The sequence below is a fragment of the Nomia melanderi genome, chromosome 14 (assembly GCF_051020985.1).
Source record: "Nomia melanderi isolate GNS246 chromosome 14, iyNomMela1, whole genome shotgun sequence".
Taxonomy (NCBI): Eukaryota; Metazoa; Arthropoda; class Insecta; order Hymenoptera; family Halictidae; genus Nomia; species Nomia melanderi.
The window spans coordinates 6,835,154-6,860,821 of NC_135012.1; the positions used below are offsets into that span (position 1 = coordinate 6,835,154).

The 25,668-nt window shown below is 42.4% G+C and overlaps 2 protein-coding genes and 1 long non-coding RNA gene across 7 annotated transcripts; 2 read left to right on the top strand and 1 right to left on the bottom strand.

Moving 5' to 3' along the window:
* The first annotated feature begins 808 nt into the window (after positions 1-808).
* On the top strand, positions 809-7,440 carry LOC116433772 (cytochrome P450 307a1). The gene is made up of 3 exons (XM_031992243.2): positions 809-1,943; positions 3,722-4,516; positions 4,601-7,440. Exons 1-3 carry the CDS (start codon positions 1,544-1,546, stop codon positions 4,927-4,929), a joined length of 1,524 nt encoding a protein of 507 aa, XP_031848103.1. The 5' UTR covers positions 809-1,543; the 3' UTR covers positions 4,930-7,440.
* A 356-nt stretch (positions 7,441-7,796) lies between these two features.
* Positions 7,797-19,289, bottom strand: LOC116433773 (trehalose transporter 1-like protein). 5 transcript variants are annotated; one of them, XM_076373598.1, is made up of 5 exons: positions 19,148-19,289; positions 17,345-17,401; positions 12,519-12,654; positions 9,952-10,271; positions 7,797-9,292 (listed from the first exon to the last, which is right to left on the bottom strand). In XM_076373598.1, the coding sequence occupies exons 2-5, from the start codon at positions 17,399-17,401 to the stop codon at positions 8,351-8,353; spliced, it is 1,455 nt and encodes a 484-aa protein (XP_076229713.1). In that variant the 5' UTR covers positions 19,148-19,289; the 3' UTR covers positions 7,797-8,350. The 5 variants fall into 5 exon arrangements, with proteins under 5 accessions (XP_076229713.1, XP_031848104.2, XP_076229714.1 ...); XM_031992244.2 differs by lacking the exon at positions 19,148-19,289 and adding an exon at positions 18,057-18,463; XM_076373599.1 differs by lacking the exon at positions 19,148-19,289 and adding an exon at positions 13,371-13,569.
* LOC143175266 (uncharacterized) lies at positions 16,888-24,175 on the top strand. Its single transcript, XR_013000012.1, has 3 exons — positions 16,888-17,055; positions 22,264-22,501; positions 23,558-24,175. It is a non-coding gene; the product is annotated as an uncharacterized LOC143175266 (long non-coding RNA).
* The last annotated feature ends 1,493 nt before the right edge of the window (positions 24,176-25,668 follow it).

Here is a 25,668-nt window from a genome sequence, read left to right on the forward strand (position 1 = left end):
CTAAATGGGCCCGAACGAGAATAACGAGCCCACCGCGCGTAACTCGCGGTGTTATTACTCTCCCCCGTGAAAAACGTTTTTCGGAGCAGGTTGCACACGGTGGACGGGGAAGAAAGAAGGGCCGTTTCGGGAACAGCGAAGGGATGAGGAGGTAGGGGGTCGGGCATTGTGTAATTGCGTCCGGAATCGATAAAACGTCAGGTACATCGAAATGAAGGCGGAATGAAGCGTGTCTGGATGGGAGGCGCAGCCGGTCTCACGAGGTGCCTCGCCGGACTGTGTAGGCACACACCACCTCGCTGCCAGAAAACCCGATGGCACCTTAAGGAGAGAAGTCAAGGGCAAGAAGCGTCCCTTCGTTACCCAGTCTGGCCCAGCTTGGGCCCTACTTGGACCCCACTCCACGGGCAGCGTCCACCCCCTCCCCGGTCCACTTCTTCTGTATCTCTTGTAGAATCCCCTGCTCCTCCAGCCCCTTCACCTTTCTGGGATCACCGTTCCCTTTCCCCTCCGCACCTTCTATCATCCCTACGTCCTCCTCCCCCTCCACTCCTTTCCAGCCCTTCTTCTTCTGGCTCTCCCGTTCTCCACACAAACGAACGCGGGAGTTGGAGAGAAGTTGGCTCTCTCCGTGCTTTCTTGAAATTCGTCTCTCTACCAACAGTAGCAGCACCGGCAAACCAGCAACCAGCAGCGTCAACACCATCACCAGCTGGAGCAGCATCAGCAGCACCAGCAATAGCAGCACCAGCACCACCAGCACCAGTAGTAGCAGTCGGCTCAAGCGACACACCGGGTTGTGTATACACTTACGACAAAGTACGACAGAGAGACCACCACCACCTCCCTCTTCTGCCCTCAGCACCAATCCATATGTATGGGGTGGCGCACAGGCGACGCAAATGTGCTGACTACATTACGCCAGCGTATATAAGATAGCCGACCAACCATCCTATCCCCACAGACCGAGCCAGATCGGCAGACCGTTCACAGACGGGACCAACCAACCAACCCGATCTACCGATACACGACACGACACATCCTTTCGTTCACGGACTCTCACGCGCTCGTCGCACGCGATCCTCAGGGTTTTGTTTATCATCCACCGGTTCCACCAGTAGCCACTTCGGCCGCGATTATTCGACTCGACTCGACTCCACACGATTCGACACCACTCGTTCGTCCGATTCGTTTGTTCGACTACCCGCGGCCGACCGAGAGAAAGTGAGATCCCGGTGTTTTCGGTTTCGACGGTGAGACGACCAGGCTTCCTGTATCTCGTACCCGCGAGACTGTACGTACCGCTGGGTCCCCTCTTCTTCTTCTGCTTCTTCTTCGCCGTCCACTGGACCGTAGATTTTCGGGACGCCAATCACGCTCGATCCTCGCACGATCCGTCCTCGCACCACGTGCCGCTAGATTACCGAGCGGAGCGCAACAACGCCGACCGAGGTTTCCTCGTGAACCCTAGGTCCTGGTTTATCAGCCACCTCAGAAGTCACCTCAGTCGTTCAAGTGTATCCACGGACAGCGAGCGTCCAAGATGATACCTTTGACAGCCACCACGTGCTTCCTGATCGCGATCACGTTCGTCGCGCTGGTCATAATTCTGCTTGATCACCTACGATCCAAGAAATCATCGAAAGAGGACATCCTCGACGGTTGGAACGACAGCATGCCCGAGCCACCCGGCCCGAAACCCTGGCCGATCCTGGGCTCCCTTCATATCCTGGGACGCTACGACGTGCCCTACAAAGCTTTCGGCGACCTTGTCAGGGACTTCGACTGCCAGGTAATCAAGCTCAGGATGGGATCCATGCCCTGCGTGGTCGTCAACGGTCTGGAGAACATCAGGGAAGTGCTGACCATCAAGGGACACCACTTCGACTCCAGGCCGAACTTCGCCAGATACCATATGCTCTTCGGTGGGAACAAGGAAAATTGTAAGGAACATCTCTTTTTTTTATATGTCCTTTTTATTTCTCGGTAAACGTATTCGGTTCTCTTCGCACGGATTTGAAGATACGCACGTTCGGTCCCATCGAAAACGTCGGTCGATTAACAGCGGCCGTAAACCGCTCGCAACGATCGGAATTAATTAGACGTCCCGCCGTGACAGCTCGTTCCACGTGTAAAATATCACCGCGATCCTCGGATTTTGATTATTCGAATGGTCCACCGGTTACGCAACGTCTCGTGCAGAACACGAATTCCTCGCGTCCTGATCCGGCCGATCGTTCTCGTCTCGAAGCGCGTGTAGAACTCTCTGGTAAGCGGGAAAATCGATTTTTCTTCGTGATTCGTTGGTCGATCGGAAAATCGGGCGTAAATGTCGGCGCGAAAATCGGAATTCGTCGACACCTCGTCACGGCTGCTGAAAACTCGTTCCCCATGCTAACGACCTTGCCGTCGTACGCGACACGTGAGCGGCCCGGCCCCGCACGGCCGCAGTCCGTTTATTTTTCGCGTGGCTCGTGATTTCGTTCGTCCGAGCAACGCCGAAACTCGTGCTAAGGTCAACGCCGAAGCGGTACCAAGTGCAGCCGGAAAGGTCACGCACCACTTTCACGCGTTCCTGGCTCACCTGGCTGCTGACAAACAGGATCAAGGCTGATCCACCGGAGGCGATTTCGATACACTCGAGCTACAACCACCATTTTCTTTCTCTCTCTTTCGCTTCCTTCGGGTATCTTGCCGGCGAATTCGCGATTAGAACAGAGAGAGTTCGCTTCGAAGTATTCCGAAAACTTTCCAAACCCATCGACTCGACGTTAAAGTTGAATTCGCGTTGGTACAGTTAAACTTTGAAGTTAAAATTATACCTAGAGACTTCACAACAGTCGTGATCTCAGAACAAATCGATAACTGGCAGCTTGTATTGTTCAAATTTTCATTTCGTACATAGCTTCTCTCAATTTTGTGCGTTCGCAATTCAATTCTCTCTATCCTGGGAACCCTGTCCAAGGGGCAAAGGGACTTTCATAGATCCAAAAATTCAGCAACCCTTCGCGCGCGCTGTAAGCTCAAGGTGGGAATGGTATCCTGGACGGGACATGAGAAACCAGGTCACTTCCTGTTCTGGTGTGCTCGGCGACCGCTTCGATTTCAAATCGAGCCGGCGGCTTCGCGCGCCGATGAATTGATTTTCTGCGGAGTGCGCGCGATCGGCATCTGCTCGGCTTGCATTTCCGCGTGGCGGCGTCCCCCTGCCCCGTCCCGTTGGAGAAAGAGAAAGAGAGAAAGAGAGAAAGGGAGAGAAAAAGAAAGGAGAACCCGTGGCGAGCGAGCCACGGAAAGGGAGAGGAGGAACGAACGAAGCGAGCGCGTCGACGAATTTTTCCTTTTCGCGCCTGACAACCGAGTTATTTCGAAATGCGTTTCCTACGCGCGTCACGGTACCCGCGGCTCGAAGGTCAAGTTTAACGCGCCGATATATATATATATTCCGGCTCGGCCGAGGGGATCAATGAAAATCGCTCGACGTTACGATCGACCTCCGTTATCGTATGCTACCTGGCCAGCGTTTTGCCGTTTGAAATTTAACGCTTGGCTGCGACGAGATTGAAATTCTCTGACCTATCGCCTTGCACGCCAAAATATCTCTATTCTAGAAACTGAAAAGAAGTCGATAAATGCCCAATCAACAACTAACTAATAACCATCTAACGGGAACGGTAGCTCAACGGTCAAACTAAACGATCCCCTTTTTTCTGGGTTACAGCTCTTGCTTTCTGCAACTGGTCCGATGTCCAGAAAGCCAGAAGGGAAATGCTCCGCGCTCACACCTTCCCCCGCGCGTTCTCCAGCCGCTACAACGAGCTGAACAGCATCATCGGTAGCGAGATGCAGGGTCTCATCGACTACCTGGACTCCCAGGCGAACACGAGCGTCCACGCGAAACCGTTGATCCTCCACAGCTGCGCTGACATCTTCATCACCTACCTGTGCTCGAAGAGCTTCCCCCTGCAGCACACTGGCTTCCGTAACATGGTCGAGAACTTCGATAAAGTATTCTTCGAGGTGAACCAAGGCTACGCCGCAGACTTCCTGCCGTTCCTGATGCCACTCCATCACAGAAACATGGCTAGAATGGCACACTGGAGCCACGCGATCCGCAACTTCATTGTCAGCAACATCATCAACGAGAGAGTCGACAGCTGGAAGGGGCTGGTGATGCCGGAGAGAGACTATCTCGATTGCTTGGTCAATCACATGAAAACCGACGCCGAGCCACGAATGTCCTGGAACGCGACGCTCTTCGTTATGGAAGACATCATTGGAGGACACTCGGCTATCGGCAATCTCCTGGTGAAGGTGATCGGATTCCTGGCTACCCGGCCGGAAATCCAAGAACGGGCGCATGAAGAGATCGATGCTACTGGTATCACTGGAGACTACGTTGGTCTGGAGAACAGAGGATCGCTGCCCTATGTTGAAGCTATCATCCTGGAGACCATCAGGATAATCGCCAGCCCCATCGTGCCACATGTTGCTAATCAAGATAGCTCCATCGCTGGTAAGCATTCTTACTTGAGTTTCTTCAATGATCTTCTCTTATCTTCTATTACTCGATAGTTCTAACACGGAACCTCTCATTCAGGTTACAGAATCAAAAAGGACACGTTCATCTTCCTTAACAATTACGAGCTGAACATGTCCACGGAGCTGTGGACCTCGCCGGAGGAGTTCATGCCGGACAGGTTTGTGCAGCACGGACACCTGTTGAAGCCGGAACACTTCTTGCCGTTCGGAGGTGGCAGAAGGTCCTGCATGGGCTACAAGCTGGTACAGTACGTGAGCTTCGCGATTCTGGCCACGTTGCTGAAGAACTACAAGATCGTGCCGGTGGAGAAGGAAGATTACACGATACCAATCGGTAACTTGGCGCTGCCCGAGATCACGTTCAACGTGCGGTTCGAGAGACGGTAGGGTTGAGAAGGGCTCGTAAACGTTGGTCGCCGGGAAAGGGCCGACCCTTCGATTCCGACTGCCTCGAATGAAGGTTCAAACTTCGATCGGAACGGCTCGAACGTGATCCGTCGAAGTCTGGCCCCGCGAGACACCGGGGCCGTCTTGAAGGACGAGCCGAAGAGTGGGTTGTCAATTATCATTAATCTCCTTTAGACGAAGCTCGGATCAGTTTAGGGAAGATCGACCAGGACTCGATCTTTATCGGCAACGAAAGCTTTACTGACATTACTAGGTGTTTAAGCTAGCTAATTTGTTGATCGTCCCTCGACGCGTGAACTCGCTCCGCCGGAGCGAATCGAAGACGATCAGCCACGAATATCAGGAGAGATGACTTGGACTGATAACGAAGAGGACTGACCTCGCGAGACGCTGCGAATTAATCACGGAGAAATGCTGTCGTTCTGGCGAACGCTTTAGGTAAACCTTGGCCCGCGACGATCACGAATCTCTCGCGTCTTTCCCAAGGGAGATCGAGTTGCCGGCGAGATTTTCTGAGAAAACCACGCTCGGGCTCGGCGTCGAGTCGTGTCTGTTTGCTTGTCAGCCGCGTGCTCGCCGCGAGAACTTCGGGGAACGGATCAAATCCCGCGACGAAGGCAAACGGAAGGCACGCGATCGCGGGGACAACGTTCAGGTTGATTAGGCTGCGGTAAACTGGATGTTTTCGGACGAATCAGTGTTCTTAAGAACTCGATGCGTCAAAATCAAGTATACATGCCGATTCTTCTAAACGTTTCGACATTTTTAATCAACGCATCCAGTTAACCGTCGCCTTATTCTTCTCTATAATCTATTTATCGAATAGCTCCATTAACCCCTGGCCGCGTAATTTTCTTTGCGACATTCTCGTCGAATTCGTTTCATGTTAATCCTTTGCACACGGAAGTTCTACAGTAGAAATATTTGAATATCTTCTGATGAGATAAAAACGATATTTCGTGAAACTAACTGGAAGAGAAATCATACGTATATTGAGGAACAAAGCTATTTTATTTCAATATTTTTCACAAGGTATAATATTAAATATCGAATTTTATCGTTTTACCGTATGAAATCTGATGATGAACGAGAGTCACCTCTCGAGTGCAAAGGGTTAATAAATTGAACTGCATATTTTCACCGTGAATCTCGTCATAGTACAGCAAATATTATCAGTCAGCAAGGGGTTAATCGCAGGTATTCTTCAGAAATCGATCCGCCGTGTCTCCTTCGATCGTCACGATCGGCGACGAATCGACCGATGATTCACGGCTCGTATCGAGATCCATGGATCAAAAATCGCCGAGCGCCGCGGATCTGATGTTGACCCAGCGATCACGTACCGGCATCGTCGTCTGATAACGAAACCTGATAGACGAGAAACCGAGGGAAAACGTGATCGGTCGAAGCAGGCCGAACCGCGACGATTTCGCGCGCGAGAAAACAATCAAAGGATGGTTGAACACCTCGCGGCCCCTCCAAGAGGGAGAGAGCCTTAGGTCCCAACGTTCAAATCGTTCGCGGTATTCCGAAATACTCGAGCAGAGCGTATCCACGTCGCTGTTGATCCAAACATTGATCGTTGCTCGCGAAACCGTGACGAGTTCGAATTCTTTCTTGTTGTTCGTCTGAGGGTGGGCGGTGTGACTGTTGATTCTATACCTTTTTTTACAATCTCCTCGTTTCCAGTTTCTAAGAAGCTGTTCAAGAGGCTCGTTCCCGAGAACGAGGTAAAAGCGAAGACCAAAGTGTTGAGCCGAATTTGTTGAGAAGTTTAAGCGTCTATCGGAAGCGAACTCGTCACGGTTTTTTGGGGAGGTTCCTTTTTTTTGTGGTCGCCGGAGACCAGGCCGGATCACGAGAAATGTTGGATCGACGTTCGACGCATTGGTCCATCGTATCGCTGGGAAAAGTTTTTGTTTTTTTTAACGGGAACGTCGCACCGAAGCGTACAACGTAATAATTTTTGTTAATCTCGTTTCTCGACACCACCCTCGAACATCGTTCTTTCTTTTCTCCTTGCTACATCATCGTTTTATCATCTCTTGTAACATTCCTCTGGATTCCTTTCGAGCGAACGCCTCGTCCTCGAATTATTGTGAATTCGAGACGGTCGTCGCGGAAAAGGGATAGAGAATGATAAAGAACGAACGAGTTCGAGTGAAACGAGGAATGAATTTTATTGTAATATTCAATTATTACACGACTGAACAGTTTTTCTCAAAGAGAAACATCGTCTGTTCGCGGGCCACCCTCGCAGATAATAATTTATTTCTGCTATTGAGCAACGGTTCTTATTATTATGTTATTATTATATTATATTATTATTATTATTATTAATATTATTATTATATTATTATTATTATCGCTTACTACTATTATCATCACTATTATCAGTAGTTAGATGTATCATCACGGTCTCTATCCCCCATGTTCATGCTTCCATGTCCGCACGTTATTTTATGTTTGTTATTTAATTATCGTGATTGTTACGACATTTGTTAATTTATTATTTAAGATTTTAATAATAAAAGTGAACATTGAAATTCATCGTTTCTTCAGTCAACCGATATATTCTTCCTTCATGCTCGTTTCCTATACTTTATTCTTCCAGCAAAGAGTGCTCGCTCTTGGAAAATATTATCAGTCAGCGGTCGATAGTATTAAAACTCTAGTCGCGCGCTATATTTTCTTATCGAATGGATCTCGTTGTCGGAGCTTAGCGTCTGCATCTAATTGCAAATGAACACAAACATTCAGTAATCCCGCAGACACTGATAATAAACCGATTTTTCATCAGCGATTAATTAACCTAGTCATCGTGCGCAGTGAATACAATTAGAGAATCGTGTTCAATGATTTATTTATACATTAACATGTTACAAAGCGTTCGAAGTTACGATTTACATTTCGTTAGTGGTATAAAAATATTTCCCTCTGAATCTCTTTCGATGAATCTTATTAACGTGATGTTATTTCGCTAACATATTATTCTTAAATTATAATAAGGTACAGTGAACACATGTGGTCGTTGTTAATCACATCGCGAAAATACATTTACGTAGGTACAGACAGCGTTATTCTCGCGAGAAAATAGTCGAGTTACAATTGTTCGATAAATTCTGGACCAGCTCGAGTCTGATCAAACACCTCCCGCAGTATTTACAGCCATAAGTTCCTCAGGGCCGACTACCCGCCTCGAATTGCCAGCCGAGGCATATCACCGAGAACGATCAACAATCATCAGTCATAAATCTCGCTCGATCCCCATCCTTCGCGAATCAAACTGCATTTACACAACTGCCCCGCCCCGCCTCGAATTAAATCATCTCTACAAACAATATTTACAAACGCTCCAATCCTTCAGAATCAGAACCTTCATCAATCAACGCCCCAACGACTACACTTCTCCAGTTACATCTTTTAGGCTCACCATCTTCTTGTCCTCTTGCGAATCATATTTATCCTTCCTCCTGAACATTTCCTCGATCTCCGTCAAGGTTTTGCCCTTCGTTTCCGGCAAGAAGAACTGCACGAACAACGTCCCCGCTAAAGACATCACCGTGAAGAAGATAAAGACACCGTGCCTGCCCATAGAGGACGCCATGTCAGGGTAAATTTTCACCGTGATCAAGCTGAAGATGTACCCGATACACGATGTCAGACCTGTCAGTACTTCCTTAACCTTTGTCGGGTAAATTTCGCCCACCATGGCGAACGGGACCACCAGGAATCCTAGAGTACTCGCGAAAATGTACGACAGCACGCAGATCACAGGAACAATGCCTCCGTCGTTGATAACGTAGCCCCTGTCCTCCAGTATTAGATAAACGGATAGTATCGCCATGAAGATCGTCATGCCAGAACCGGAAACGATCGAAGGTATCCGCCTCCCGAATCTTCCAGACGCACCAGCCATCAGTAAACTGCCGATCAACCTGGTGAATCCTATCAGCACTGCCCCCAGATAGGGGTCTATCGTGATCCCAGCGCTGCGTACGATGTTCACCGCGTAGTAGACGACCACGAAGATCCCGGAGAACTGCTGGAAGAAGAAGTAGGCGAGCATAATGAGGAACGGCATCACCGCGTTCCTCTTCAGCAGGTGCTTCATCAGATTCTGCTTCTTCTTCTGGGGTCGTTGGCGCAGCTCCTCCTCCAGGTCCGGCGAGGGCGACGCATTTTTTGGAATGCCGCGGAATCTCTTCAGGGTCTCGAGCGCCTCGTCTAGACGACCTCGGTCCCGCAACCAGATCGGGGTTTCTGGGACGACGGCCAAGGTCACCGCGGCCGAGACCACGGGAAACAGGGCGCACATTAAAGCCACCAATCGCCAGTTGTCCTTTCGGAATGAAACAGAATCGTGAGCATTTCGAGAGTGGGAAATCTCGAGGGTCTACAGACTCGGCGTGTAAAATATGTTTCTGCTCTTTGTTCTTAAAGCGTGGCAAATGAAATTATTGGAGGTAATCGAAGAAATCGGTGAGTGCACCGTTAACGTTGAAGGAAAGAAAGAAGACACTCGTGAATCACAGAGACTTCCTTTGGAGTTTGTTAACACTAGAACTAACGAGCACTGACTTTTGAAAATTTCTTTATAAAAGGTGCAAGCGTGGATTTATTAAGATTTTAATTAGTTTACATTTCAGCTTAGGTGTTACTTAATCAGCTTCTTTAGTCATTTCTCAAAGAGGTAGTCATACCTTTTCGGTAGTCGCAAAAGAAAAGGAGTGGGTCATTTTGGCCCATCCGGTAGTTCTAGTGTTAAAGGAACAACTTTGGAAATAAATCTTTCAGCAACTGGGATTTATAGAATCATTTTCACGTGAGGTTATGTTAGTCACGGTCTTGTTGGATAGACTTTAAAATTAAACATTGTTAGAGTCCAGTGTCTAATTGGCTAGCAAACCTAATTACTTGTTAGAATTATTCACTGAAGACCATTAGTAATTGCGTGGCAGTAAATGTCTTGAATTTGAATATTTTCTCCTTCGTGCTCACCTTGAAGAGGTAGCCGAAGATGTAGACGATCAAGATACCTATGGCGATGGCCACGCTGGTCCACGTGACCATGGTGGACCGCCACGCCGGAGAGGCGACTTCCGCGCTGTAAACGGTGGCCGGGACCGAGGCGGAACCGGTCGCGATTCCGGAAATTATTCTGCCGACGAGGATCTGCTCGTACGTCCGGGAGAAGTATATGATGAGCCAGCCGAGGATGGAGAGAACGGATGTTATCAGCAGACTCAGTTTCCTTCCGCGTCTCATCGTGTAACTCGAAAGCATGCAGCCGAGAGGAATTCCCAGCGCCGTCGCCGTGGCTACGAATAAACAATTGCCGATTTAACACTTTCACTGCCGCGTCATTCGAACTTAACCCCTTGACTTATAATAATGTTTCAGACTCGCGATGAACGTTTTAAACAGAGTTTAATGCACGTAAATATTACTCAATTCCTTTGAATTCATATGACTTATTATTCTCCTAGTATCAATTATTATATTGTGTAGCATATATATGCATAGAATATGCCTAGAATTGTTCACCTTCTTTCAGTAAATTATTGATGACAATCTGTTGTACCAATTACACTTGAGCAATATATTATAAGGCAAGGGGTTCACACTAGAACTACCAGATCAGTCGAAATGCCCGAAATTCCCGATTTCTGCTTTTACAATTACTGAAAGGTACAAATGCTTCTCCGGGAAATCGTTAAGAAAGCTGATTCAGTGATATCTACACTGAAATATAAGCCAATTGAAATCTTAATAAATACACAATTAGAAGATTTATACAGAAATTTAGAAAAATCAGTTTAAGTGCTTGACAGTTTTAGTGTTAACTGGCGCAATCTTTTAACACGTTGACTGGCACGGTAGTCACCGGTGACCGGAGCTTCAAAATTGCTTAACCTCTTGTCCTATGATTTATTTCATAACTATAATCGATACAACTATTTTATCGTTAATAATTTATTAAGAATACGACAAATTTTAACGCTTATACTACGTCTACGTTTATTTTAAAAGTTAACGATTGATAATAGAAAAATAATATTTAGTTTATATTTACCGAGAATGAATAATACTTAAATTCTTAAATTCAATTGAAAATTTTCGTCACGAGTTTGTCACGCTATTGTAAGTTGAGGGGTTAATTACAATTACAATAAGAAAACTGATGTCGAATAAAAATAGTAACACAAACAGCTAGATGATAGTGTAACACGTATATTGCGATACCAAGTCATTAATAATTATTTCTAATATAATTTGCCTTTGTTACGATAGAATATGTATTGTTACACAAAACGTTCGAAATTCTCTTAGCAGTCAACGTGTTAAACATTGATTTTTTGAGGGAATTGATTTACTACTGGAAGATCACTTGATCGCCAAGCTAACGATTCTATTGATCATGATCTTATTTCCTAATTCCTGATTTGCTATTCATCAATACGGTTACACGTTACCAATGAAAGCTATGAGACTATAAACTATATATACATCTTTTGCCTCCATGACGTTCCACTAGGCATCAAGTTATCTCCCAACTATACGAGACGCAAGACAGTTGAGAAAGTAATCGTTACGAAAAACTCTTGACTACCCAGTTTTGCTTTCATTAACATTTCTACCGAAGGTGTCAAAAGACACCTTTGGAATTTTTCAATTAAAATTTTTCTCCGAGTTTAGTCGTATACTCTAAATTGACTATTCGACTGTTTCACGATTATAAAATTAATTATAGGAAATGTCCAAAATTCAATTGAGGACAAATGATTTAACTGGGAAAATAACTTTAACACGTTCACGGACAGTAAAGAGTTTAATGAGCCGCAAAAATAGAAAAAATGCAGAATATAGAATTATATAGAATTAAATTTATGACAATGTAGCTTATAAATTTCAATGTTACAGCATTCATTTTCATTGCGATGCAAAATGCTATAGCATTCACGTCCGCGAACATGTTTACCCCTTGTCCTACAACAACGAGCGAGACTCGAGATTTTCAACATGATTCAACAAATATGTATATATTACTCAGCTCATTCGAATTCAAAGTAAATATTATTCCTCTGTAATGAACTATTATGCTTAACATATTGACTGCCACGAGAATATCAAGCGTTTTGTTTTAGTAATCCTTATTCCTTCGTAGTAAAAGCAAATGGTATTAGAAGTAAGTAGTAATGATTTGGTATTACAGTACTCAGATTACGCTATCACCTACCTGCTTATGTTACTAAAAATTTTTATACAATATCAATTTTCTTATTGTAATTGTTTTCAAGTAATTGCGAAACTCCGGTGACCACCGTGGCAGTCAACGTGTTAAAAGGAAATATAGGCATAACATATGCTCAGAATTTTTCTCTTTTTCCAATAAATTATTAACGACAAAGTAGCCGTATCGATCACAGTTGAGAGAGAAATCGTAAGTCAAGGGTTTAAGTGAAAATTTCAGAAAGTGTCTTTTGACACCATCGGTAGAAACAGTGTTAAAAAAACCGCCTCGATAGGATGGGATTTTGATGAAACCGATCAAAGATGATACTGACCTATCCAATTCGCTTGAACGCTATTCACTTTCACGTCACTCGTGGGTGCCATCAGTGGTCCCAGTGCCACGGCGCTGTAACCGAACGCCATGGACGGGCCGAGGACAGACAAATTCGCGCACAGAGACATGACTACCTAAAAAAAGAAAGACGAGTTATTGCTGGCACATTTTTAACCTATAATTTTCAAATACCCCATCAAATTAGCTTCGATCGGAATGCATATGTATCAAATTCATTAGAAATGATCTTTATCGTTAACACGTTGAATGCCATGGAGGTCACCAGTGACCACCGAATCGGATTACTATAGTTAAACTATGATTATTTGAAAAGATTTCTATATTATAAATAATGCTGCCTAACACGGTGACATTCAGCTAGGCGAACATGCAATAATAACAATGCTATTCAATCGAATGATTTAATAATACATTTGATATTATTTTGATATATTATTATTTGAGATATTATTTTGATATATTGTTTGAGACTTTATTTTGATATATTATTATTTAAGATATTATTCTGATATATTATTAATGATTTGATATTATATTCTTTCGATATTTTGCTCTATGAAATCATGCGGCATTCAATGTGTTAAACGTCTGTTGAACGGTTAGTTGAAAAGGATTCCTTTCATAACGATTTTTCCAGTGATTATCAGAAACCGTTCAATCCGTTCTTCAGAGGATTTATTACATCAGATGTTCCTCTCTTATCTACGAAGTTGCTTAACGCGATAAAGTCGCTCGCCGTTTCCTAATTCACCGATAACCGACCGAAGGTCTGCCGACAATGAGCCGTAAATCATGTCGACCGGTAATTTTTAGCGAGTGATTTTTCTACCTTTCGAAGCCCGCGCTTCAATTTCACTGGCCGGTGTAATTTATTCTTCGCCGGGAACCTTGAGGTTACGTTGTCGTAAGCTTTTCTGGTACCTCGCGCAACGCGCTGGCATTTCCATGTTACATAAAGCTCCTCCTCGGTCTCGTAACCCTCGACGAACAGGGCCGACAGTCCGTCTCCGAACCCGCAATTATCGTTGCTATAATTGTTAATTAACGATCGGACGTTGAAACGTCGGCAGATAGGACTCGCGTGTCGTTCGCGAAAGAAAGTATGGACAACGGGGTTTAACGGAGATAAATGTTTCACTAGAAATCAAAATATCACGACCGCTCCCCAATCTTATTATACAATCGCGTCGATCGCAAGCGGAAAACTTTTTATTTTTCCCATGGACGTCAATCGACAGCCGATATCTATGATTCATACACTCGAGTTGAGAAATTTCACGAGGATTCCGATCAAATTCAAATTATCTTGTGTATTCGAATGAGAATTCAAATTAGCTCGATTTTAAAACGATCTTCCAATTTAGAATTATTCTACGTTAGTGTGTAACGACTATGTTACTGTTACATTAACTTAGAACGATGAATATTCTCAGTTTTATTCTTGTTACTATTTCCTTTGTAATGGTTACCGTTATTGTTATCAATATTAAATACAACGTTCCTGTTTAGTAATCCGTCCGATGAAAGAGTGAAGTGTACAAAAATCCCGTGAGATTTCTCGATGGTATTTCAGATGAAAAAAATTAATGGATAGAAGAGGGTAGGAGGATAGATAGAAGATATTAGTAGGATCGGATGAAGAAGAGGTGAACCAAAATCCAATCAATCGAGGGAATTTTTTCCCCTGAACAACCCTCTCCCTATCGTTAGGCCTCGTCTTCTTTGACCAATATCGAAACCGGTTTCGGGCGGAGGATCGATTCTCGTCTCGAGAAGACGCGCGAGACACTCGAGGAATAATTAAATTAAGCCTTGAAGTGTCACCGTGCGGTTTACGTAAAGCTGCGTTAAACGTTCGATAATATCACGGTATTTCGAGTTACGCATCGGGACTATTCAATGATTCCTATTAGGTGATAGATCTTATATAAATACATTACGCGAGGAATGCATTGTGATATTAACCCCTTGTCTTGTAACGTCGTAGCAGACTCGTGACACAAATTCTCGATGGAAATTGCCGAATGTAAATGTTACTGTATTCGCTCGAGGTAGAATCGAATGTTATCTTTCTATTACCTTCGGTATTTTGTGTATCATCTATTGTCTTTAGTGATAATCTATTATATTCTAGTAAACTTAGCAGTAAATGTAATCATAAGATGGTCATAGAAACTCTCTTTCTTTCTTAGTACATTATTGACTGAAATAAGTAAACTGTTGAAAACTAAAATTTTTTTCTTAGTAAATTATTAACTGAAATAAACAAACTATTGAAAACTAAAATTTTTTTCTTAGTAAATTATTAACTGAAATAAGCAAACTGTTGAAAACTGAAATCTTTTTTCCTAGTAAATTGTTAAATGAAACAAGTAAACTATTGAAAACTGAAATCTTTTTTCCTAGTAAATTGTTAACTGAAACAAGTAAACTATTGAAAACTGAAATTGATTAAACCCAACTGAAGCGACGTGGTTCTAGTGAACATGCTCGTGAAATAGAAGATAAGACGAAGAGTTAATAGAAATTTATGATGCAAGGAATTCGATGTTAGAGGAAACGAGATTTGAATAAGTGTCTCTGTTCTATTACTCATCTCGATTAATTACCGGATTAGCTAGGACGTCAGCATTTCTACTTTTTAGGAACAAAAGCTGCGAATTATCAAACATCAGAATTATTCAAATGATGCAATGGCGTCACGGTGGGCAAAGGAATTATTAGCAGCAATTATTATTAGTGCCTGTTTACCGTCAGGTATTACGCTTGTCGTATATGTAATTCATTACCTAGATAACAGACGAACCATCGGATTCCTCACTGTTTCTTTCTTTTTTTACGTAAGACAATACGGCGACGATTCCCCGTTTCTGTGTCATTGTTCCACGGCGGATCGTGACGCTATCTTAAGTAAGGTCTGAGACAGCTCGGAAAATCCTAGGATCGTTTCTGTCAGAATGTTTGGAATTCTTTGGTCGTCTGGAGAAATTCTTTCAACATTCTTTGTACCCCTCTCGTGGTCAATTACCTTGTAATTAACCCGCTGCCCTATGATTTTGTTGAATTATTACTAACGCTAAGCTGGCAACAGCAAAAATGCCCAATGTTCATATATCTTTAGTCTAAACAAAGGCGATAGAAAGGTAACCAGATGTGTCTGGATTTTGTCACGCGAAGTCAAGAGACTTTTCTACAGAGAAGGCCATAAACGGTCTTGCAAAGAAAAGCGGACCCCAAATTACTTTTGAGTGTTTCGAGTCATTCGCAATCGAGAACTTGAAAGAGCAAGACGTGTTTTTCAAAGCCGTTATAATAAAATCACACTGTAAAATATATACTGCTTCATTATTTAATCACCCATTTCGAATAGATTTATTTCGTAACTATGATCAATACAACTACTTCGTCGTTAATAAGTGATTAGGAAAAGAAATAATTTTCATACTTATTCTACATCTAGGTTTAATCCAAAGGTTCACGATTGACAACAGAAGAGTAATATTTAATTTATGTTTAAGAACAATAAATAACACTGAGATTTCTGAAATTCAGTTGACAATTTTCGTCGCGAATCTAACACGTAATCGTAGGTCAAGGGGTTAACAATCATCCTGGCGTATTTCGAATCACTTTAACACTAAAACTACCAGATGAATAAATTCTCCTTTTACAATTATTGAAAAGATAATAGATGTTTCTATAAGAAATTTCTGAAGAAATAGATTTAGTAATACGCAAATCAAGTTATGAACGATCGAAGTCTCGATAGAGGCACTCTTGGGGTTACTATAGAAAACTGTTGAAAAGTCAACTTGACTGCTCAAATACCAATGAAACTGACTGATATCGGTTTCCTTGTTTCGCAATTATTGATGCCTTGAAAGCATTGAATGTTCGAAATGATTTCGGAAATAAATAGTTTCACTTGAATATTATTATGAATGTCTGAAGGAACTGAAGATAATCTATTGTTACAATCTTTATAGATGCACATCCTTCTATGCATTCATTTCGACAGATGAAATCAATCTGACAACAACCTCGACATAATAGATGCAGATGAAATGTTTCACACTTTCGTAAACACTGCGACTTTATGAAACGTAAGAATCATTGCTCAGTTTCTTATCCTACTTTTGATTGCACAAACGATAGCATTTTTCTCGAGTTCTGATTTAACTTGTTAAATAAATTAACGATTCTAAGAACACGACGAGATCGCGTTAACTCAATAATTTCCGTTCTCTTGATAAGGCTGACATTATTTACAACCTTTAATCCGGAAAAATATAGTCTCCGCGTTAGCCGCGAGTCGCTCGTTTTAATGCAGACGGCGAATAATAATAAAAGCCGCTGATAATTTCTGTTTATATAAACCGACGACCACTGGATAGTGTCACATCCCAGTTGTTGACTTTCGAGAGCTAACGGCGGAGGAACACGCAACAGTGAATTCTCTAAATTGTTTGAACAAACGTTCAAACAGCTCAGACATGCCTCATTTCGTATTCAAGGTATGTTTCGTGCAGAAATTCCGCCATTATGTCACAGAAACATGAAACTAGACAGCGAAAACCTCAAAATGACTCGCTTCGTCTCGTGATAAACAGAAGCAAGATTGGAATTATTGCCGCAATAGACCTCAACGGGCCGTTTGTTTCGACGATAAGCGAATAATTCATTGCTGGATTCGCGTTTCGACGTGTATCCGAGATTTATAGAAATCAAGCGAACCAAGACATCATTCACGCGATGCAGAGAATTCCCAGAAAGCAGAGATCAATTCGAAACAAATCGTTTTACCTGATACGTGACTCCTTTCTTCTCGCGCCGCTTCATTTCGTCGATGTCGAGCTCCATCTGCGAATTAATATCATTATTGCATAATCGATAACTTCAGTACAATTCCAATGTATACTCCGCAGCGATCGAACCATCGAAAACCTACGTCCGAAATTTCTCCCGCTCTCGTTTTCACGACGATAAGCGTTTGCGCAACGGATGCGTCGCGCTACGATTAACACTCCGCTCGTTTCAGCAACGAGAAACGTTCGTGCGACAATTAAAAGTCGTGATAAGAAAATGCCACAGGTTTTCTCAATAATTACGCTGCGGACGTTCGCGCTTACGTGTCGAAACACGCGACCGTTGGGAGACTTATAAAGAAGACAGCTAATGCTGACAAGAATTTTCATAAACGTCCGCGGTTGATTAATTGGCGCAGTTGTTTTTTTCCGCGACGCGTGGATCTCGGTGATCGATCGCTAATCTCGCGAATCGACAAAAACAAGGCTTCGAGTGAAATTTCATTGTCGCTCGCAGAAGCGTCATTCAAATTGGACGCTATCGATCGTTATTGCGACGAGGTTAATCGATTATCGTCGTTATCCGGGAAAACCGACTATAAAATAAATCAGGAATGCTTGATAAGCTGATCGAGACGAGGCGAGATTAGATCAGTTTTTGACAAGATTTCGACCGGGGATAATTCACAGATAACGAGTTCTGTATATACCTTGGCGTCCGTGTGACTCCCCGTAAGTCCGTTCAACTTGTCCATTCCTGCGCGATACCTATCAGAATCCTTTAATGGAATTTTCTGAAACGCCGCGTCAGAATGTCAAGTATTCGGCCGATCCGTGATCGTGGAACGTTCGAATCCGTCCGTTATCGCGCCTCTTATCTTTTTTCAGTAATACCAGCTTTCGATCGAGTACTCCAGAGCACGCGTCCTGCCTTTTCCTCGGTTCTTTTCTCTTCTCCACGATAAAGTGCCTGCGGCTAATCCTGCGTCGAGACACGACGAATCAGTAGTCTATCTTTCTTTCTTTCTTTCTTTTTCTCTTTCTCCCCCTTTTCCTTCGTCGAACGCTTCTCCGCCGAGCAACACGATAAAACGTTCTTTCACTTTCAGAAAACCTCGAGCTCTTCCCACAACATTATCTCCCACAGGCCAACGAAGAGCAGCATCAGCCAAAAGTCACTGAAGTGAACGAACAAGACCTTCTTCCAAAGCGACCAGTGCTCGCTGCCGCCGTTGAACGCGTTCTCATACGGCGATTCCCTCAGCACTGTCTCCCATGAATCTGAAAGAAGACTCGCCGTTATAATCGCCCCTTATCTTTTCGAAATGATCCACCTTTATCCGTTACGCTGTTTAATCTGTTAACCGGAAAAGACGATCGAACGCCTTTCCCTGCTCGGAGCTTCTTATTTATTTATCTAGAGACAGTCCTCTTACTTTCCACGTGCAAAAAATACCCTTACGTTATCTCGATCGAAAACCGACACTACTTCCCTACCAACGTTACGATTGCATTTACATCAAACGACAATTCATTGCCGATTGCCATCGTCGTAGATGCCTTGTAGAAGTATCAGTACTCCTATTCGAGAGATCAACAGCCGCTTAACAGATTAATCGCTCGATCTTTCCCCGTGACTCACTTTCCATATACTCCTTCGTCCGAGTGGATCCAAAGGACGACCCGCGAATCCTCTCTCAAACCTCGTTTAACTCGATCATCGCTCGATCTTGCGTCTATCCAACGCCCCGATCTTCGCAAAAGCAACCGTAAGTACGTTAGATTCTCAAGAATCACTTGCCTCTCAGCGAAAACCACTGGCGTCGTTGACCGAAATCGGAATGCAACGATTCTCTTCTATCGGGAACCGACCAAGTGCTCCTTCTGTTCCCGAGGAATCGCTCGATCGGCGGCCTCTAGCGTTTAGAGGACTCTGTTTCCCGGAGCGCGCCGTCGACGAGCGAATTTTCGACGATAAAAGCCACTCGACGATGCTGTGCAGCTGCCACTCGGAGACTCGTTACTCACTGAATGCAAGTCCGGTTTTATCTACCACGGCCGGCGCGCGTTGCCGATCGCGTCGGGGACCATTCACATCTGCGGCCGCGGCCCGATATTCCGCGGCCGTCCGCGATCCAGGAGAAACGCGGAGCGAACGGCTCCGTCTACGCGGATCGCAGATAATGCTGATCTCGCGGCCGATTTCGCCCAATTCCGTCGCGCGGGCCGACGTAACGATGCTCACGCGCGACGCGCGCGATTCGATAACGCTCCTCGTCGGATCGCCTCAACACATTCGCATCGGGCAACGAGATCGAGCACGCGCTGACTCGCGAGAAGTTACCGAACCCGGGAAATCGGAAAATTATGAAACTCCGTGTGTAAGTAGAATAAGTCGATACATTGCAATGTTTCTTTCGCGCTGAATTTCACTTTCAAAGGGCGAAACCACCCCTTGAAGAAAAGTTTTTCTTTCTTGTGGATTATCTTGGGAACGATAAGAGATAACGGAGAAAAGTTTGAATGATGTATATGTTCCGGGCAATATGATAAAGCTGAAGTTACACATAATCCCTCGGTGATTATGTATAATCATTCTCCAATGTTATTGATACACTGTTCTTTCACATAAAATTGCAAAAAACAATTCTTCGAGAAGCCCGAATTGTTAACCCCTTTCGACGTCGGACTTTACTATTCGAAATCGCTAGTTGCAAGACAGTGATTAGATTAACACGCTCACTACCAACGTTCCTTTTGGGCGACGATCTCTGCAGTTGTAATATTCTATTCAACTCTACAAATCTAAACAAAATATTGAGAAAATGAAACTGAAACGAGTCATTGAATTCCCAAATATAATGCCGTAGCTTATAACTTTAAATAACAATATTTATAGGAGTAATTTCATTCTCTTTACGTAAAATACAATATTGCTGCCGTCGCAAATATGTGACACTGCCAGCGAACGTGATAAACAATAGAATACTGATCTACAATTTTCTTCTTCTGTAATATTCGGAAGTTCGACGTGTAATTTAGCTTCTTAAGGAAAGGTTTCAATGTTTTCAGAAATCTTCGTTTGCGAAGGGTTAATCGTGGAACATGTTAACACTATTTCTACCGAAGGTGTCAAAAGACACTTTCTGAAATTTTAACTTACGATTCTTTTCTCAGTTTAACAATTTTTTCCCGATTGAATTTTGGACATTTCCTGTAGTTAATCTTATAATCGTTCTTAGTAAAGTCGAAGATCAGTTCAGAATATACGACTAAAGTTGGAAAATAGTTTTAAGTCGAAAATTCGACAGGTGTCTGTCGACACCTCGGTAGAAATAATGTTAAACAATAGAATATTAATCTATAATTTTCTTCTTCTATAATATTCGAAAATTTGACGTGTAATTTAGCTTCTTAGGGAAAGGTTCCAATGTTTCCAGAAATCTTCGTTCGCGAAGGGTTAATCGTGAAACGTGTTAAACAATAGAATATTAATCTATAGTTTTCTTCTCTAGTATTCGAAAGTTTGACGTGTTATTTATCTTCTCACAGAAATGGTTTCAATATTTTCAGAAATCTTCGTCCGCGAAGGGTTAATCGTGGCAGAACATTGAAATTGTGTCCATTGTCTCGACTTTTACAACCGGAAGCAGCGATTGCATCATTTACGGATTATTATACTTATTCAAGCAGGCCTTGAGCCGATGTCATAGATCGGTCTCATCGTCGTCGGGGTCTTTTCGAGGATCAGACGCCGCCACGCGGCACGTGCGCGTTGAATTAAAGCGGATTAAGACGGTCGATACATTAATCATCCCTTAAATCATTTCTTTTCTTAGCGGCGATGAGTTGTTTTAGATGCTTCCGGTGTATTGTCCAATCTCTATGAGGTGTTCCAATACGTCCGATAACGCAAGGCCTTCTTGACCGATTGACGATGGTATTTTCTAATTTTATCCCGACTTCGACAAAGCGAATGGGAACGAGCTAAATTCAACGTGAATTCAACGAACCAAAACAAGTCGCGGGTGTATCAATTGATATCTTTATCGGTATCAATTGATTAATTCGTCTGCGACGGTCATTCGTCTCGGGACTCCCGAACAAAGCGGTTCGTTTCCCTTTGGCTTCTGCGAAAGTTTTACGTCACTCGAGGTTGACCCATGATTAACCCTCGTCTGGATGTTCTTCGTCCTAAATATTCTCTGCGGTAGTGAGTTTCAGTAAAAAATATGAGATAGAAGAATAGACGAAAATAGAAGAAAAAGAATGTTCCATTCTCTGCTCGTGATCTTATTCCAAATTAACAGGTTGAACGCCGCATAATTTCATAGAGCGCGATACACAAAATGGGGAAAATATAATATTAAATCATTCGATTGAGTTGCATTATTATTGTTGCACATTGATCTTGCGTTATATATAATATAGAAATACTTTCAAATGATCATCGTTTAACTGAGTGAATTGTTGTAATTTGATTCAACGTGTCAACAACAGCTGCGGGTACAAAAATATTTAAAGTGTATTTACAGTACTGAAACAATAATTAACGTTTAAACGATTTTATTACCCAAGTGACGTAACAAATAAATTACACTCAGATCTTCTCAGAAGATTACGCAGGAAACACCCAAACGATTATCTCCCCATAACAAAAGGGGCGATTACTGTATAGATACATTCTGCTGAGAAATCATACTAATTACCACTAAAACAATTTACCAAATATTCATCCTGAACAAATTGTAATGTACAATGGAGATATTAAAAAAAAAATTAGTGTGGGTACTTTCGAAGAACCAAACTCAAAAGACAGTTGTTATCTTATTGCACGCAGGACTGGTGGGGGTGGTGTAAGGCTGAAGAGATGCTTCTTCCATCGTCAACTTTCATTTCTGTTCTGGTTGTCAATAGGGGAGCAGGCCGAACAACACGAACGAAGATCGAAGACGCCGAACACTGACCTCCCTCTACTACTACTCGGATGTGTCCTTGGCCTTGAAACGAAAACGTGTTTCGGGAGATGAAATCCAACCGCCCAGGTGGAACGATAATTGCTGGCTGGCCGTCATAGAGAGAACGCGAGCCAGAGGCTTTACTTTCGCTCCGTTACGGAATCGCGGCGAGAACAGGCCACGGAGAGAGGTGTAAGGTAAGCGAAAGCATTCTTTTCACATTTCCTTTCCATCTGCGTGCGACACGAAGATCAGTGGATCTTACGGGTCCCCTGGAAAGACGGATCAAGATGTACAATAGTAAATGACTGTCTGATACATCGATTAGCTTTTGAGCTAATTAAAACATATAATTTCGAACGATGCGCCAGATAGTCATTTACTATAGTAAATGACAAAATGATAGTAAATGACTATCTGATACATCGATTGAAACTATAGCTTTTGAGTTAATTAAAAGGTATAGTTTCGAACGATGTGTCAGATAGTCATTTACTATTGTATATCTTGATTCGTTTTTGCAAGGGATAAAGTTAGCTAAATATTAGTTAGAATTAAAATCAGCTCAAAAGCTATAGTTTCGAACGATGTATCAGATAGTCATCATTTAACACTAGATTCACAGACATTTAGTCTACAGTTCGTTACGTCGTTCTTAGAAAAATATTCGTTCATTTAGATCTCAAAGTTAGAGATTTAAAAGTAAACGATTAGAGTACATATTCATAACTGCGTCAATGAAAATTGACCCTAACATTTAGTAAATAATGTTTATAAAATTCAATGTGAGTCAACTTGACTCGTTCCGTGAATCTAGTCTTAATTAGCTCAAAAGGTAAAGACACCCAGGAAAGGTGTCCAGAAATTGATCAAATAAAATCTGCAAAAAGTAATACCAAATTTGTTTTTCATACGTCTAATTTATTTTGTATCCAGTGTTCGATCTGTAATGCTACGAACAATGAAATAATCGAAATTTCTGACTCTAACGGGGATCGTTGTCACGTGAAATTGTCCTAGAGTAGTGTTCACGGTGATTGTGACAGCGCACGTGATTCAGGGTCTTCGAATTTCTCCTTTCTGTCTTTTTCGGTGTAGAACAAAGCGGAACGGTAACAGTACACCTGTGCCCTTGGCATTCTTGAACGCAGCGTGTTTCAGCGAGCCGGGTATAGGTGTCTGCACTCAAATCGTATTTTGAAACGTTAAGTGCAGATGCGAACGATTATAGCCACGTCATCTGTTTTGCGTAGGTCGCCGGACGGTAGAATTCGATAAGAAGCCACTGCACTTCCTATTTTGCAAACCAACACCGACGAACTTCGGAACAAAGGATCCGCCAGATAGATTGCGACACAGTATATAAGTCTGATAATTACCAGTGTATTATTGTAACGATTTTTTCGATAATATCTTTAGAGCATAGTCAAGCAAGTTCTGTTCCGTTTCAATTCGTGCAGACAATCAATTTGCACTGGAGAGGTTACTCTCGTTCACCGCCAGATTTCATACGGTAAAACTATCAAATTTCATATTTAATATTATACCTTGTATAACGCATTAATTTAAGAAACATTGAAATAAATTAACTTTGTTTCCCAATGTATGTATGATTTTTCTTCCAGTTAGTTTCACAAAATATCGTCTTTATCTCGACAGAGAACGTTGAAATGTTTCTACTGAAAAACTTCCGAGTGCAAAGGGTTAATTGATTTACAAACGTCGATGCGAGTTGAATCTTTTTTTTTTATATCTCCACTGTACATTACAATTTACACAGAATGGACATTTGGTAAATTGCTTTAGTAGTATTCGGGGATGTAGCACGTAGATGCTTTCTCAGCAGAATGCATCGATATAGTAACCGCCCCTTTTGTTATGGGGAGATCGTTCGAGTGTTTTCTGCGTAATCTTCTAGGAAGATCTTCTGAGTAACTTATTTGCTACGTCACTTGGGTGATTTTTTAATTTAGTTTTATGTCTGTCATATGGAAAATCTGTTTCTTATGTTGTAGCCAAAGCGGTTCCATAGGAATTTGAAGAACAGGAAGGATTAGTATTGAAGTAATTAACTGTTGCTAGTTTTAAGAAGTTATATTATGCTAACTGTAACTGTACGATTTATTTAAATGTGAAAATTATGTAAGTACTTATCGGATTATTAAAAATATATCATCATCGTAATTAAGTGTCATCGTTATCCCACTTTTTATCTTCGAGAATGAATTGTGAATTCTCGTCAGAGTGCAAAGGGTTAACCTCTTGTTATACAATATACATGTGAGATTGGTAGTAAACATTTCAAATAGAATTTACCAAACATAAATATCGCTCGATTTCTTTGAATTCAAATCAAAAAATTGTTCTTCTATTATCAATTATTATATCGTAGAACAAACGTAGACAGAATATGCATAGAATTTTTCTCTTTCTTCAATAAACAATTACCGACCAAGTTGTTGTATCGATCACAGTTGAAAAATAAATCATAGAGCAAGTGGTTAATACACTCAAAAAGACACTTTAGTGACAGGATTGGTCGCAGGTAGAGTTGTTAGGGGCAAAGTGTTTAACGTGGACATTCTGTAAAATGGTATTGCGCAAAATGCCCGTAACGAGTTTCGGTCAATCTATAAAACGTCCCGTCATCATACAGAATGCTTATTATAGGATGGTGGTCAATGAACTGAAACGCTCTGATAAGTAAATTAAAAAATGTGTTTCTTATTGAGACAATATCGTATGATATTGATATCATGTGGGTCACCGGTGGCCCCCGCCCAAATTCGATTACTGCAATTTCCTTAAACGATGATTAATTAAAACCATTCCTATATTGTAAAGAACGCTACTTAATACGGTCACATTCAGCAAAACAAACCTGCGGTAATAACAACGCAGTGAAATTGAATGGTTTAATACTGTATTTTCTTCTTTTCGCATATTCTGCACCTTAACACGTTGAACGCCGCACGATTTCACAGAAGAAAATACATAGAATGGAGAAAATATAATATTAAATCATTTGATCGAATTGCATTATTACTATTCTACGTTCATCTAGCTGAATGTCGCTGTATTATGTAGCATTATTTGTAATATAGAAATATTTTCATATAATCATCGTTTCATTGGATGAACTATAGTAATTCAATTTGGTCGGAGGGCACCGGTGACCCCCATGGCATTCAACGTGTTAATCATAAGGATCATTTATTGGAGCAAGACAAAGTATTGTGACACTCGGTATTACAGAGCTGACCGGTGCACTGTAACCAAGACCTAACCGTGGGCATTATATAAAATGTCCCAGCCATTTTACAAAATGTCCACGTTAAACACATTGCCCGTGAGAGACTTGACA

What these genes read in the sequence shown, in the direction of transcription:
- LOC116433772 (XM_031992243.2), top strand. Translation starts at nt 1,544, where the DNA reads ATGATACCTTTGACAGCCACCACGTGCTTCCTGATCGCGATCACGTTC. An exon ending in CGGTGGGAACAAGGAAAATT is followed by an intron (nt 1,944 to 3,721) that starts GTAAGGAACATC and finishes TCTGGGTTACAG; the next exon opens with CTCTTGCTTTCTGCAACTGG. An exon ending in TCAAGATAGCTCCATCGCTG is followed by an intron (nt 4,517 to 4,600) that starts GTAAGCATTCTT and finishes CCTCTCATTCAG; the next exon opens with GTTACAGAATCAAAAAGGAC.
- LOC116433773 (XM_076373597.1), bottom strand. An exon ending in CGTTCAAGCGAATTGGATAG is followed by an intron (nt 10,272 to 12,518) that starts GTCAGTATCATC and finishes GTTTATTCGTAG; the next exon opens with CCACGGCGACGGCGCTGGGA. An exon ending in TCTTCGGCTACCTCTTCAAG is followed by an intron (nt 9,293 to 9,951) that starts GTGAGCACGAAG and finishes TCATTCCGAAAG; the next exon opens with GACAACTGGCGATTGGTGGC.